This window comes from Microchirus variegatus, assembly GCF_963457635.1.
Source record: "Microchirus variegatus genome assembly, chromosome: 10".
Classification (NCBI taxonomy): Eukaryota; Metazoa; Chordata; class Actinopteri; order Pleuronectiformes; family Soleidae; genus Microchirus; species Microchirus variegatus.
This window is the reverse complement of record NC_139811.1, coordinates 26,661,736-26,676,520: the sequence shown is the minus strand read 5'-3', so window position 1 is coordinate 26,676,520 and position 14,785 is coordinate 26,661,736. Positions and strand designations below refer to the sequence as shown.

The 14,785-nt window shown below is 39.6% G+C and overlaps 1 protein-coding gene across 3 annotated transcripts in view; it reads right to left on the bottom strand.

Moving 5' to 3' along the window:
* The window catches only part of ap2a1 (adaptor related protein complex 2 subunit alpha 1), a 37,649-nt gene that overhangs the window by 11,826 nt on the left and 11,038 nt on the right, over positions 1 to 14,785 (bottom strand). Inside the window, exons 6-15 of one of the 3 annotated variants that reach the window (XM_083897158.1) lie at positions 12,235 to 12,494; positions 9,251 to 9,419; positions 8,970 to 9,107; positions 8,670 to 8,852; positions 7,359 to 7,456; positions 6,715 to 6,946; positions 5,151 to 5,339; positions 4,905 to 5,059; positions 3,375 to 3,437; positions 1,332 to 1,394 (exon numbers count right to left, since the gene is read on the bottom strand). In XM_083897158.1, coding sequence (XP_083753284.1) covers positions 1,332 to 1,394; positions 3,375 to 3,437; positions 4,905 to 5,059; positions 5,151 to 5,339; positions 6,715 to 6,946; positions 7,359 to 7,456; positions 8,670 to 8,852; positions 8,970 to 9,107; positions 9,251 to 9,419; positions 12,235 to 12,494 — 1,550 coding nt within the window. The remainder of the gene's footprint in view (positions 1 to 1,331; positions 1,395 to 3,374; positions 3,438 to 4,904; positions 5,060 to 5,150; positions 5,340 to 6,714; positions 6,947 to 7,358; positions 7,457 to 8,669; positions 8,853 to 8,969; positions 9,108 to 9,250; positions 9,420 to 12,234; positions 12,495 to 14,785) is intronic. The other 2 variants (XM_083897159.1, XM_083897160.1) reach the window with 2 other exon arrangements.

The window sequence follows — 14,785 nt, the reverse complement described above, 5'->3', positions numbered from 1 at the left end:
TGTTGTTCGCAAAACTAAAGCGATGCAAAGTCAACATATCGTCAGAGCGAAACATTCATTTACTATTCCAGCAATTACAAGCAAGTTTAAACCATTATTTTATTTCTGTGCATTAACTGTGCATTAACTTAAAGAGGTACTACAAGTCAAATCATGGATTGTTTTTTGCCAATTTTCCCAAGGGCAGGAAGGGGAGGCGGAGGAACATCCAGGTGTAGGTTTGGTTACAAAACTGCTTTACCCTTGGCCCTAAAAATGAAACGCTATTTCTATTCTGTGTCAGATCAGCATATCACCTCAATTCTCTCTCTTGTCTCCGTCACTTGTGTTATCTCTGAATGCACAGTGATATTTCTGCTCGACTGTGATGCGTTCACCGATGCTCGTAAATCCAGTTGCTCACTGTCACTCTCCTCTCACAGAATTCCCTCACACATTCCCTGTCTCTAATATTGGTCAATCTGGCTTTCTCCAAATATTAGCGGGGACCTGTCCTCACTGTCGATACGCAAACCTACACCCTTTTTTTTTTATTACTGTACTATAGAACAATTTCAACACGGTCAAGTGACGTCATGTCAATCACTGTAATTGTTGACAATTGTTGCACGTCTCTTGAATGTCCAACTATTTTCATACATTGTAGTAATGTATTTGCAATAATTTCTATAAACCTTTTATTTTTAGCCAAATTATTTTATTATTATTATTATTATCATTATTTTAATTGTTGTTTTTATTTTTTTGACAAATGTTCTGTGTGACCCAAAAAACACCATCTATTTTCACTTTTGGTGCACCCACTTCTGAAGTTGGATAGCCCTGTTTTAAAGCGTGGAATGTGCGTGTCAACAGAACGCTGATTCTTAATTTCAGAGAACTACTAATGAGATACAACAGTGGTGGAAAATCAGAGCAAATAGTTTTCCTTGGAGATTGATGAGGCAAAATTAAAAGCACATGTTAATAGTACTTTCACAGCGGATGGCTGGTAACTGCTTCATCATTTTCAAAGGTTTCTGGCTTTCCAGACTGAAACATAGCCTATGAGTTTTCAAACTAAAACACAAGTCAGCAGCATTATTAAACTTCTGTGATAATGGCTAAAAACATCAGGGTAGTGTGGACAGATCGGAGTAGAATTAGGTGAGATGCAAGTTGAATTTTGAGAACTGCTTAGTTAACAGATGATGTGACAGGTTAAAACAGGTTAAAAAAAAATTAGTATTATGTATTACTGTTGCACTCCAATAAAACATAAGCCAGTGGATGTATTATTATTACTTAGCTATGTAAACACATGATCAAATGTACACATGGGAAAAGCTTACTTGTTAAGAAGTTCGTCTGCCTCAGACAGAGGAGCAGCAGGATCCTCAGAGGGAGGAGCAGAGCTGAGAGACCACAGAACAGCACAGGAATGAAGAGACAGCCCATAGTACAGGAGGGAACGATGTAGACAGGCAACACGACAAATGAGAAAGGAATGGATAGAGCAGAAATGGAAGAAGAAGAGGCCATCCAATCAAGTACAGTACAGAGACAGTATGACAACATTGATTAGTTTAAACAAAGAAAGGAGAAAAAGAATGGATAAAAATAATACAATGCAGGGGTTGTTAGTAAAAGCAAACTGTACAAAAATGATAGAATTGCACAATGACAAAATATTTGCTATATAATTTAACTTTAACAAACACTCATCAGGAAAAACGTTTTTTTTGGTTCTGTATTCATAGCACATCAAAAAAATACAGAGCCAAAACAACATAAAATGATTAACTGCACTCTACTTCAGCCAATGTTAACATGTTTAAAAGCACATACATAGCCTACATATGAAGCTTGATTCCATGAATAATGTTTGAGTGTGCACACTGTGTTAAGGTTTAAGTTAATCGCCTGAAATGATATCAGTTGAATGTTGTTACAATGTATTATGTAGTTGAGGAGTATTGTCACTATTTACAGTGTGTTTTTCCATCCACCTGTTTTTGTGTGCATTTTAAATATGGCACGATTGCACTGATGCCACACCTGAATTGGTTACGAAAAAATCTGGTGAAGTACCGGAAGCAAGCAAGACAGGATTAGTGGAGTAGCATCTCCCTACAGTGTTAACACAACTACCTGAAGACAGTTTTCTACTTTAACCTGCCTATGTGTTTAGAGTTACCATTTACAATGATGGACGGTCGTGTCCATCATGCATTTTAATGACTCCAACTGCAGTGATAAAATTCAACTTTATAAACAAACAAATGTGAAACACACAAGCCTTTACTAGCAACACTTTACATTACAGTAACCACTTGACAATAGTATGGTAGTATAATAATGTTTGGAATAAGAAGTCATATTACAGTAATACCACCTTATTTCTAATATAATTTCCAACTTGGTATTAGTGTAGTCATAGATAGAGATAATAGTACAGTACTATGCTATTTCTTGTAACTAGACCCCCTCTCCTGCAGCCACATGCCAAATAAGTGGGCTGAGAGCTGAATGAGGGGGAGGATAAAATGTCTATGTCTGATGGGTTTTCGCGTCATTGTATGGAGGCGAAGTTTTCACCAAATATGTATATGTTTTTTTTACTTGTCGGGCTATTTGCGCTGCCAGGCCATTGTATTCACTTTGTATGTAAACTCGTCACTTTCCCTGCGCCTGGTGTGATTGCACTAACACAATATTTAGGTAACAGTCTGGTAATGAGAATTACTAAAATTCTGTATTGTTTTTGCGAAGCTAATACATGGTGATTTCTGTCTAAATAAGATGGCACTACCATATTATTAACCTATTTCACTTTTGTTATCCAATTAACATATTGGTACTATTGTGCAATGTAAAGTGTCGGCCCTTAACTTAATGAGGGGTCTATCTGTACAAATCTACTCTTAACACAGATTACTGAACAAGCAATCAGAGGACCAACATGTTCACCTGTTTTGAATTCATGCAACTACCCTTTTTTTCATGTCAATTTACACTTCTATAAGCAAGCTGGTCAGTTTCAGTCACATTAGTATGTTAAACAGTACTAATGTGGTGGTGTTGAAAGGAATAAAAGTGTGTGGTTGTATTGCACCTTTCTTTTCTATATTTCAAATTTTCCATATATTTCCACATCTTCTGCCAAAAGAGCTGGAGAAAAAGAGGTTTGTGGTAAATCTAAAAATATTAAGAGGCATCATATTAAATGGGACGATGATCTCACACAACTCACTCAGTGGCAGTGAAATGTTGAAGATATAAAGGAATTACATAGTACAAGAATGTAGCTGTGCCATAGTTCATATATTTGTATTTTGTGGCTGTTTTTGTGTCTTTTTTTGGGCTACTTCTGTGGTTTACTACTAGGCCCTTACTCCGAGTCACCAGAACCCTCCACCAATAGGGAATCGGAGGTCTCGGTGGGATGTTCCAGATCTCTTTCATTGTCCAATCATGGTAGAGGACAGGCGACAGACATATATTCATATCAAGCATGCACACGCACACGCACACGCACACGCACACGCACACGCACACGCACACGCACACGCACACGCACACGCACACACACACACACACACACACAATGGAGGGAAGGAGAGAAAAAGACAGTCACATACAGGTAAGAAAAAAAGTAAATAAAAAGAAATAGTGTAGCAGACCTGCCAACATGAAGAGGTGTCTACATCACTTCCTGTTGCTTTCATAGTCGCTTTGTTTTATTGTATTTAACAACTGTAATTTGTGTTTACACTTAAGGTAACCACCTTTAAGCCTTTCAACGATTTCATTAAAGCTAGTCTGTATTTGGTTTCTTAAACCTAAACTTTGGGCTCTATCTTATCTTATGCAGTGAAGCACAAACACAGTCGGTGGCAAGACACATGTAGAAGCTAGATACAGCACAGCATCCAGTATTTGCTCGATGAATCGATAATTTGTTTGGTTTCCCAAACCTCGAAAGGACAATTTCCTTAGATGTCTTGTTTTGTCCACAAAATGTTGTCAAACGGAGCAATTATAACAGAAAAAAGTCACACTAAAGAAGCGGAAAAATCACATAGCTTGTTAGTACCTGATTAGTACATAATTAAATCATTGTTGCAGCCCTACTTTTGCGTTACCAAATGAGGGACTCGGCAGCTCCTCATAGTTTGAAGGAGCAAAAAACAAAACTGAGCACCAGCATATCAGAAGAAAACCCGTTTTTTAACACAGTATATTTATAAACAGGGTATAGCAGTCCTAAGAGTACTCAATGAAACGGCTAGAAAGGCTAACTAAACACACGCTTAGTAGTGTGACATCAAAGTGACATCACTCTCCAATCAAGACATCAGTACTGTGGTATAAATATAGATCATATTGATTTTTAAAAATCTTGTGAGGCAACATGGCAAGCGTTAAATATTGAACATTGAACATTGAACACATGCCAAAATTAGATTAAAACTTGATTTACTTCATTAATATTTGTTTTGGTTTAAGGGTTTAGCTGAAATAGTTCAGCATACAATATTACTATCTTACTAGTGTCTCCAGGTTGACAGGTCCATATTAGACAAAGACAGAGCAAAGACAAACACTCAAGAGAACAACAACCAACACAGACGTCTTACAACTAGTTCCATAGTAGACTGACACACAAACACTCATCACTACAACTATTTCTTTTAACAGTTAACTAAAAGGACCACATTACATTACTAAGTCAGGATGCTTTCCTTATTTTAGTCTGAAACCAACTTTCACTCAGTCCAGTATGAATGCCAACAGCTTGAATAGTCAACTTACAACTAATGCCCCTTAATCAGCTCGTGATATGCTTTACTGCATTATTGCGTTTTGTTTCAGTCACTCATACTGGACTTTGGCCAGCAGCTCATATAAATGTGACCTTTTACCTTAGGAAGCCATCGTCGTTCACAGCAGTGGAAGGTGCAATAGGGCCTGCCTCAGAAAACACATCAACCAGTAAACTGCCAGCACTGGCCGGAGCTGCATTGACGGGAGCGGCAGAACGAATCCCAAGGAGATCTGCTGATGGTGATGGGGTGGACTGAAAACAAACGAAAGGTGTCCAATTTTTGTTACAGTTGTATAAACACAGCTGAAGCCGAGCATTTCTGTTTTTCAAAGAGTCTGCTTACAGCATTGGAGGCAGCCATGGCTGCTGTATCTGGCCCTCGGTCACTCCCTCCGTTCAACTCTCCACCCTCCCTTTTGCTGTCTTCCAGCTCTGTCACAGATATGGCACCAGGACCCTTCTTCTTCTTCAGCTTGGCCAGGATTGATGATTCTCTCTCTGGGAAAGGAGGCATCTCCTCAAGGACAGTGGCCTATAGGAAAAGAGTAGGTAGTAGGGCTGGAACAATTAATCGATTAATAAATGATAAATAAAAAAAATAAAAAAAATAAAAAAAAATAATTTATTTATTTATATATTTTTACTTTATGGTCAAAAAAGTACTTTTATGTAATAATTACACCAACGTTTCTGATTGTTCAGCTTCTAAAAAGGTACATTTTTTTGGTTTCTTTCCGACATTAACAAAAAAAAACCCTAACCCTGCTATAATATATCAAATAACTCATTAAAACTGAATCATCATTTCGAGTAGGGCTGGGCAATATGGCCTAAAAATAAAATCCCCGATTTATTTATAAGAAATTCAATTTTCGATGTAAATCGATTTTTCGAACTACTAAAGACAAAATAATTCTTCATATGATGTACTATGTGTAAATGCATGACGTTTTACACACACAGACACAGTGTTTCAGTGTCAGTTAATGAAATTATTTTAAATACGTCCTCCATGACCTTAGCACAGACTCCGTGTCTGTGCCACAGTCTCTGGACTAAAATACAGCAGCAGTATGATGCCAGTCGTGGACCAGACTACTGTGTTAAATGTTGAGATTTTAGACATTTCCCTGATAATTGCCGGAGATTAAACCACATTTTTGGGACTGTTCAATATTTTTAAATGATCTACAGTTCGGCACTGTTCGGCATGATCCTTGTGTCGGAGGTCTCTGGAGGAAAGACTCGCCGCTCGCAATCAGCGGTGCTGTCTGCTACTGCCTTTTGTTGAAATGGGCTTTAAACAAACTTTGCAGTGTGCAGTCACTTCTCCCACGTCTGTCGCCACAGACTCAAACCAGTTCCAAATCACTAGTCCTTTCTTGGGAACATAATTATAGCACTCGTTTGCGGTAGCCATGTTATGTGTACATCCGTGTGCATGTCCGGAGGGGAAACAAGTAGGGGAGGGTTCCGCACGGAAGCTCCCGAGGGCAAAAGGTGCGCTGTAGTAATAGGAGAAAATAATCAATGTTTTTCTTTTTAAAATCATCCGGAAGAAAAAACTCAGATTAATCGATTAAAATCGATATAACGCCTAAGTGCAATTTCGAGATTTGGGAAACAAAGATCAACATTCTAAATTTTCTGTCATTTTATGGACCAAAAACTGATAAATTATTTGAGAAAATAACCAACAGCCAATCACATTGAAAAAAATATTTGGCATTATTTTGTGAATGTCTGCACTGTTTTCTAAAGGGCAGCATCAGCTATTGAAAAAGGAAAGAAGAAAAATCATCAACATTTAGGCTCCAGACTGCCAATGAAGATTATATAACCCAGTGCTTCTTGCTAACTTTCCTAATCGTTTACTGCTTACTGAGTTTAGTTTTGACAGAAATTACCAGGACATCGGTGCTGGCAATGGAAGAGAGCTTCAGATACTCGACAGCACGCTGCTGCAGCTCCACGTCTGAGTTGCGGATCTGGCTGTCACAGCGCAGCACTTCTTGGATGGTGGCCTTAGTCTCTGGGAATAGGTTGATGAACTTGATGTAGGCCGACAGCAGCAGGGCACGCGTCGGCACAGAACACAGATGGAACTTGGAGTGGAGAAGGTTGAACTGGACCAAAGGGCTGGAGGGCAGGACCAACATATCTATTATTTATCATATCAATAGTCAACCCAAGCCAACTACAGATTACACAGCTTTCGGAGTTGAAGGGTCGGTCATAAGGAGTTCTGACTACTCTGTAAAAAGTGACATGGCAAATGGTTGAATTTAGCTTGGTTTATTGTCTGCTGGTTGAACAGTGGACAATTATTGACACACTGTGTTTCAGCTGATCTAATCAGTTAGGGAGGTGGGAGTCTATTACTGAAAAGTTTCCAGTATGCTGAAGATTAAATCAGGTACTGGTAAATCTGTCATGGCAATGGAGAACTTCATCCCTGCGAGTGCAAATTAAGGGCAATTAGCCATGACTTGCCAAAAATGTTCTTGTGTGAACTAGGCTTAAGTGCCTTGCTAACTAAAAGGCAACATACCTGGATCGTGGATCGCCAGCAATGAGGTTACCAAACTCTCCCAAAATGTAGCCTCCAACCTTCACCATGTTCTCATGGCAGGCAGGAGCCTGCAAGGCCTGGAAGACAAAGCATTATAACAGTGATCCAGACACTGTATAATGGTACAAGGAAGCTTTAACAGCAGTCATTCTCAGAGACTGGGTAAGGACCATCAAAAGTGGACATCTTTGGGTTTGCCAACCCTAACCCACCAAAAAAGCAGGTTTACAAAATATACATATCTTAATAACAGCAAACTGACAAAATGTTGATGTAAACAGGGGACTGCCACATTCAAGTGTAACTAAGCCCCCTGTTCTGCAGCAAACTCCAACCAAAGCCTGATTATGAAAACTTTGATTTTGACCTGGATCGACAAATAACAACACTTGATATGTACTGTTGGGCTGTCAAATCAAAGTCGACTGGTCGACACGTTCTGGTTCGACCAAAATTGTGATTGGTCTACTTTATGGTCTATGGTCTAACTTTGCAGGCAAAAGTTTGCTAAAGTTGCTCCGTCCGTTTTGAGTATGAACATATCAGAATTATTAGCATATTTCAATGTTTTAGTCTAATAATGGTTGATAGGTTTTATAACAGCAGACGCACCTGCCCGCAATAGCGGCAGCGTCCCACGGACTATTTGTGTCTCAGCCTCGCTCTGTACTCCTCAACAGTTATTTTGCTAATATTAATAGTTGACATAGTACATTATTTTCGGATATCACATGCTATGGTATTGCGCAGATGCACGTAATGCGAAATGCTGTCAGAGCCGTCAGACTCTGTTGAACTCCAGCCGCGGCTGCGGGTCTTTTCAAATTTAGAGCTGCAGCCGCACAGGTGCGTTGCGGGTGCAGCTCTTTTCAAATTAAAAGAAATGAAAAGCTCGAAATTCATGTCTAATTAATGGTAACGCTAATCTGCCTGTCTCCCAGGCTGGACTTAAACTGGGCTGGACTAAACCAAAACAGTGGAAAACAAGGGGGGGGGGGGGTGTTCTCTGAAGACACGCTGTTACCCGGTGAAACACGTGCTCTAAAACACTTGACTTTACAGTCCTTGTCGATTAGTCGATTTTTAGTCGAAATTTCAGGGCTTTAGTCGACCAAGAGTTTCATGTACAGTGTTTTACACCTGAGTTAAACAATAAAGAACAACTTTCAGTTGTAGTTTGACTGTTAATGAAGAATTATTGTATGGTGATTTGATATCCATCCTTTGACTCTCAGCTTTAATTGCTTGTCTTTCTCAGCTAAAGAACAGCATCCTTTAATATAGCATTACCTCAAAGACCGTCTTGGCTGCGTAGCCCTGCACATCGTCTCGGTTGATGACGATCTGAATAACGCGATACCACACCTCTTCGCTGACATAGTCACCAGCGATGCGGATAAGATTGAGAATAGTGTCCACATACCAGGAGTAATCCACAGCATATTTCTCAGCAAGGATGGCCACTTTTAGCACCTGGAGGAATAACAGAGCACAGCTCAATCACATTTCTCGATCAATGTTATGTGACATTTCGGGGAAATATGACCAGATACAAAAAATTGTCCATAGAACAAAACCTCCGACACCCACCATCTCCTCTCTGATGGAATAGTCTGCAGTCTCAAGGTAGCTGAGCATCTCTGCAACAATCTGCTTGGCATTACTGCGATCACACATGGCATACAGCAGATCCGCTGCCCTCTGTCTAACACTCACATCCCTCTCAGTCTGCAGAGACAAAAGCAAGACATTAAATTTGTGTCAACTGTTCCGTATGACTGACAAGTATGCCACAGCTAAACAGCAAATGTCCTTAGAAGATGTGTAAGTTTGCACCAAAAAAATAACAATTTGTGGAAGTGAGGCACAACCTTGAGGGCATTGATGACAGTCTCGATGTGCGTCTTGACAGCTTCATGGGAAAACTCAGAGCTTGCTAGAGTACACATGCTCTCCAGAGCCAGGTAGCGCAGGTTAGTCTCTCTGTGCTGCAGGAACTGGCCCAGTTGGTTACAGGCTCGCACCAGCAGGTTTGGTTCACTGAAAAACACAAAGCAAAGCTAGTTAACGCACTCTCATTCTGTCTCTGAGCACCATCACATACTGGAAAAGCACATTGGCAGGCTACAGTAAAGCCAGATTTTTAAGTCATTGCTCAACACTTGTAAATATATCCAGCAACAGAAATGGACAAACTAAGAGTTGTTTTTCTCTCATGTCATGCAACTGCAGATTTGCTCTCGCAGACATCATAATATTTTGTAATGGTAGTCACTGTCCCCATGAAGACGTTTCATCTTTAACTGTTGAACCAAATCATATGGTCCAAACATTTTGCTCTCTTGATTGTTTTGCCCGAGGCACTGATCACCTATGTTTCCTCTTCCCACGACCTCCCAGTAAGAGTCAATTAAAAATTGTAAATGGTCTGTATTTGGCCGGCATTGTGGGCAAAAAAACAAAACATACACACATGTACAACGAGAGAAATGTCAGAGTCCATTGCTGCAGCGTATGTTTCATATGTTCACATAACACGATACGATTTGATGCAGCTCCATGTTTTGCTTTGATGTGATGGAAACATAGTTGTCCTGCATTAAACAACAGATGAGACCCTTTTCTTGTTCATTATCGTCTTGTCTTCTCCTTCATTAATTATTGATGCAGTGCCGCCTCAGCAGAATTAATAATAGTAAAAAAGTTGCTGCAAAATGTACTTTTTACAGTGTGCACATTTTCATTCTCTTCCATTAATTGATCAATTTATCCCATCAAGCTAGTTAACTGGGATAGCTTGTGCCTGCGAGCTTGGATTTGTCTAGCCTTGTATTCCTCTACTGCCTTCTCTGTAATTTTTACTGTTCATTTTCCACCATCTTATTCATCCATGATGAGCATTTTTTCACCTTTAATTAGCAAGAAAGTCAAAGCACTTAATAGCTTTACACATTTAATCCATTCTACTTCATCACTCAGCTGAACAACGGTCCTTTCTATGTCTCCTTTTTTTCCACATGCATTCAAGCACGTCGGCGCATGCCATCCTTTTAATAAACTTGCCCAGTCCAATCATCTGTCACCAGGCTGAGAAGCTTCCCCATCTACTGTGTTCCAAAAGTCACCACAATGCTTCCCTCCTTTGTTTCCAATAAGGATGTTCCATGTTCCGTTAATCCATGAAGGGCTAGTTTTTTGACAGATGTAGTTTCTTCATTAATGAAGCCTCAGCTTGACACTTATAATTGCTTGTTGTAATCCACACCAAGGACACCACTAAAACTCCACTGGATCCTTGCAATTCAGTTAAACTGTTCAAAAATAGATCAGTTCTTGCTACAAAACAGTGGCGGCCCGTCAACAGAGGGCACTAGAGCGCCACCCCACCTGTCTCACATGAAGAAGATAGTAATCACATAAAATAATTGTGCCCTGTGTAATCTGCTGTAGTTTAAAGATGTTCTCACTCACTCATTCTTTATAAAGTGTGCATGGACAGTAGACCCCCCTCCAATACAAAAGAAACACTTTAGTGCAAAATGTAGCACCCAAAGACTGCCCACAGCCAAGCAGAGATAACTGGATATAATCATCCAACTCCATTTACTACCAGGACATGCTCTTGTGCGCAGCTGCAAATCTGGCAGGGTCAGTGTGGACACGGGGCTTCTCTACAGCAGGTGACACAGATGATGACAGAGGGTTAGAAACACCATTCTCGCAACAGCAAGAGGCAGCAATCTGTGCGTCTCTCTCTCTCTCAAATCCGAACAGCGATAATCATGTCTGATCTTTAATCAATCACCCACCACTTCGATCCGTGTCAGTTGCTTTTGTTTTCATTAAAATACAAAACAATCTTTTATCACCAGCTTCCACTGGTACAAACAGTTATCCAAAAACAAGAAAAATAAATAATAGTTGAATAGTTGAATAGAAAGGGAGGAGAGAAAGTGAAAGGTCAAAAAACTATGTGGCTCCACTCCATGATTGGTCGATGTTTGACCCACGTAGGTACTTAAATATACACAATTATTAAGCCACAACTTAGTCCCAAAATTATAAAATAGAAAAAAACAAATAATTTTTACAGTTTATATACAGTGGGGCAAAAAAGTATTTGGTCAGCCACCAAATGTGCAAGTTCTCCCACTTAAAATGATGACAGAGGTCTGCAATTTTCATCATAGTCTTCAACTTTGAGAGACAGAATGTGAAAAAATCCTGGAAATCACATTGTAGGATTTTTAAAGAATGTATGTGTAAATTATGGGTGGAAAATAAGTATTTGGTCAATAACAAAAGTTCAACTCAATGCTTTGTAATATAACCTTTGTTGGCAATGACAAAATCACATTGTAACCTTTGTTACTTTGGTCCCAGCTCTCTACAGGTCATTAACCATGTCCCTCGTGTAGTTTTGGGATTTTTGCTCACCATTCTCTTGATCATTTTGAACCCACAGGATGAGATCTTGCGTGGTATTGAGTTGAACTTTTGTTATTGACCAAATACTTATTTTCCACCATAATTTACAAATAAATTATTAAAAAATCCTACAATGTGATTTCCAGGATTGTTTTCCCACACTCTGTCTCTCACAGTTGAAGTGTACCTATGATGAAAATTACAGACCTCTGTCATCATTTTAAGTGGGAGAACTTGCACAATTGGTGGCTGACCAAATACTTTTTTGCCCCACTGTATATATATTACAATAACATAACACCTTCAGTCATTTCAAGTTCTATTGGACATGTGAACATATTTAAATGCAGAGTTTAAATTACTAAGACTGTACAGTGTGTTGGCTGCTTGCCAGAGCAGAGCCAAATAGTTGCGCAGAGCGCCTCACCTGTCATAGTGGATGATAAGTGATATAGCCTCAAACAAGATTGCGTTCTTGGCATTGGAGTGCTGGACCTTTTTGGATTTGGGTGGTTCCTGGGCCTTGTTGAGGATGGTTTCCAGACACTCTACCAGACGACCCTTGACAGCACCATCTTCTGGTGGAGGGTAGCACTGCAGCAGGCGCAGCAGCTTGCACGAGAGCCATGGTGCAGGCACAAAGTAGTAGGTGTAATCCTGCAGGTCGGTGGAGGCTGACGACACAATCTAGACGGACAGAATTATTTTCTTTAGTTTCTTTACAATCATAAAAGCGTAATCTATTTGAGACACAACTAAATGTTCTCAGCTCTGTATTGCTTACTCCAAGCTCACACATTGGACGACTTTCATAGGATTGCTGTGCATCCCACACTACACTACATGCAGTTTTGGGTTTGGGAGTCTTTGCAGTGACTGAATTCTCACACACACACAATGATAGGGTTGTGACTTTTTATTTAAAAAGTGGGTATCTTATCTTACATCAGTTCAAAATCAGTTCAATTTCTTACTTTAGAAACCTGTTCAACTTTAGAAAACAATGACAGAGAACAGGGTTCTGCACTTTTTTAGCAATCGTTTTCCATGACTTCTCCATAACCTTTTCACCGAAAATCGGTGCCATCCCATAGTCTTAGACTTTCGTCAAATAAAAAAACATATGCAGTTTGTTGCGACACGTCTTTCATAATCCGGATTTTGCACGTCCATGGTCTGCATCTTTCAGTAGCCAAAGTTTAAAGCTCTCCTTAAAAAGCCACTCTGTTGTAACTTTCTTTCATACTTATTGATTTGAATTATTATTCGAGTAATGCTTTAAGTAATGGTTAAAAGAGAGGAAGTGGTTGTATTCTGTAAGGGCTTTTTTGCTGTTCACGTTTTGGTTCACACCTGCAGTATACACTTGCAGCCACTGTGTGGCATCATTTGCATGTGAATTGTTGTCCCCTATAGGCGTCTCCTTTTTTTTTTTTTTACCTCCGAGTAAGAACGCCCCAGGAAGTGTGTTGCCTTGTGTTTTTAGCTTCTCCGTTAGCTTTTGTGTGTTAGCCGGCGAAACCCACACGCCAGGACTGAATGATCGTCTCCGTACTACTTATTTGCACAGACGCAGTTAAATCATATCACACTCGTTGAAACTACACTTTCCTGGCATTTTGTCGTTGAATAGAGCATCCCAAAATCCATGTGAGGACTGGAGGGTCGATAAGCACGGCGCCAGTGATCTGCTTGTTTCCGCTTGACACTTCCGTGTGAATTTCAATTTAAATGTTATTCGTTTTACGCATCCAAAATATTATCCATGCAATATTTCCATGACTTTTCCAAAACTTTACAGGAAATTAATTTTTCATTAACTTTTCAAATGCATTTTCAATTTCCAAAACTTTTCCAGGTTTTTCATGACCGTACGAACCCTGCTAGAAGCACACCAGGCTTTCTGAACATTCAGCAGGTCAGTTTGAGACCATACTACCTGCCCAGGTAGTGTACTGTTTCAGATGCAGCATGTGACCTTATGTACACTGTGATCATGTGACTTCAAACAAGGGACAAAGAACAGTCAACAAATGCTTTAAAAGTCGAGCTCCGTGGTTGGCTCTTACACTTTCTTGTAAGTATGGATACAGCTCAACCAGGACAAAACGGAGGTCATAATTATTACTTTCATGACTGAGAGACCACGAGCGGTCCTAGTTTAATTTGAATTTTAAATTTAATCTGAAGTAATTATCACATGGTCCAGCAGAGGGCGATCTGAGCACAGCTTCATTTTAAAGTAATTTTGAAATGCCCTCTAGACCCATTAGAAAAGACAATGCTGTTGTATTACTGTTAATATATTTGAAGGAATAGTGTCTCATCTAACAGCTGTGTGTTATAGTGCTACAGTATATTTCTATGTATAATCTTTTTGTCCTTGTAAAGGCATGAAAATCATCACAAAAACAGAAAATGCATTACTAATCTCCTTTATAAACTTGAATGATTAAAAAGTGTTTCAAAAATTAAGTTTCAAATCTCTTTTTCTGCTCTGAAATGCTGGGGGGTGTCTGCTGGAGGGGCCAAACCCAACACGCACTCTCACACACACATGAACATGAACAGAAGGCGGCAGTGAAACTGTTTGCAGTCTTTACTCAATAATTCTTTACTCCACTGTAATTGTATTTTAGTTGTCAGCCACTTTTCTAATCTGTGAGGAGGAGAAACTCTGCATTTTCCTTACATCGTCTTTAACTGATTTATTGCTCTAGAAATACCATACAATTTTTTTTTCCTTGCAACCAATCGATGGTTGAATAGTACAAAGTACAAATTCAGTCCAGCAACGTTTCATTTTGGTGACTACAGCCCTAACTTGCGTGTGATGTGAGGACACGCACTATAATGCCTCGTCTCCGCACCCTTGCACTTACCATTACAAAAACGATTAACCCTAATCCTGCATTAATGCTTTCCCAAAATTTTACCCCAAGGCCTTTGCACACAATTACTTAAAGAAATTGCAGAAA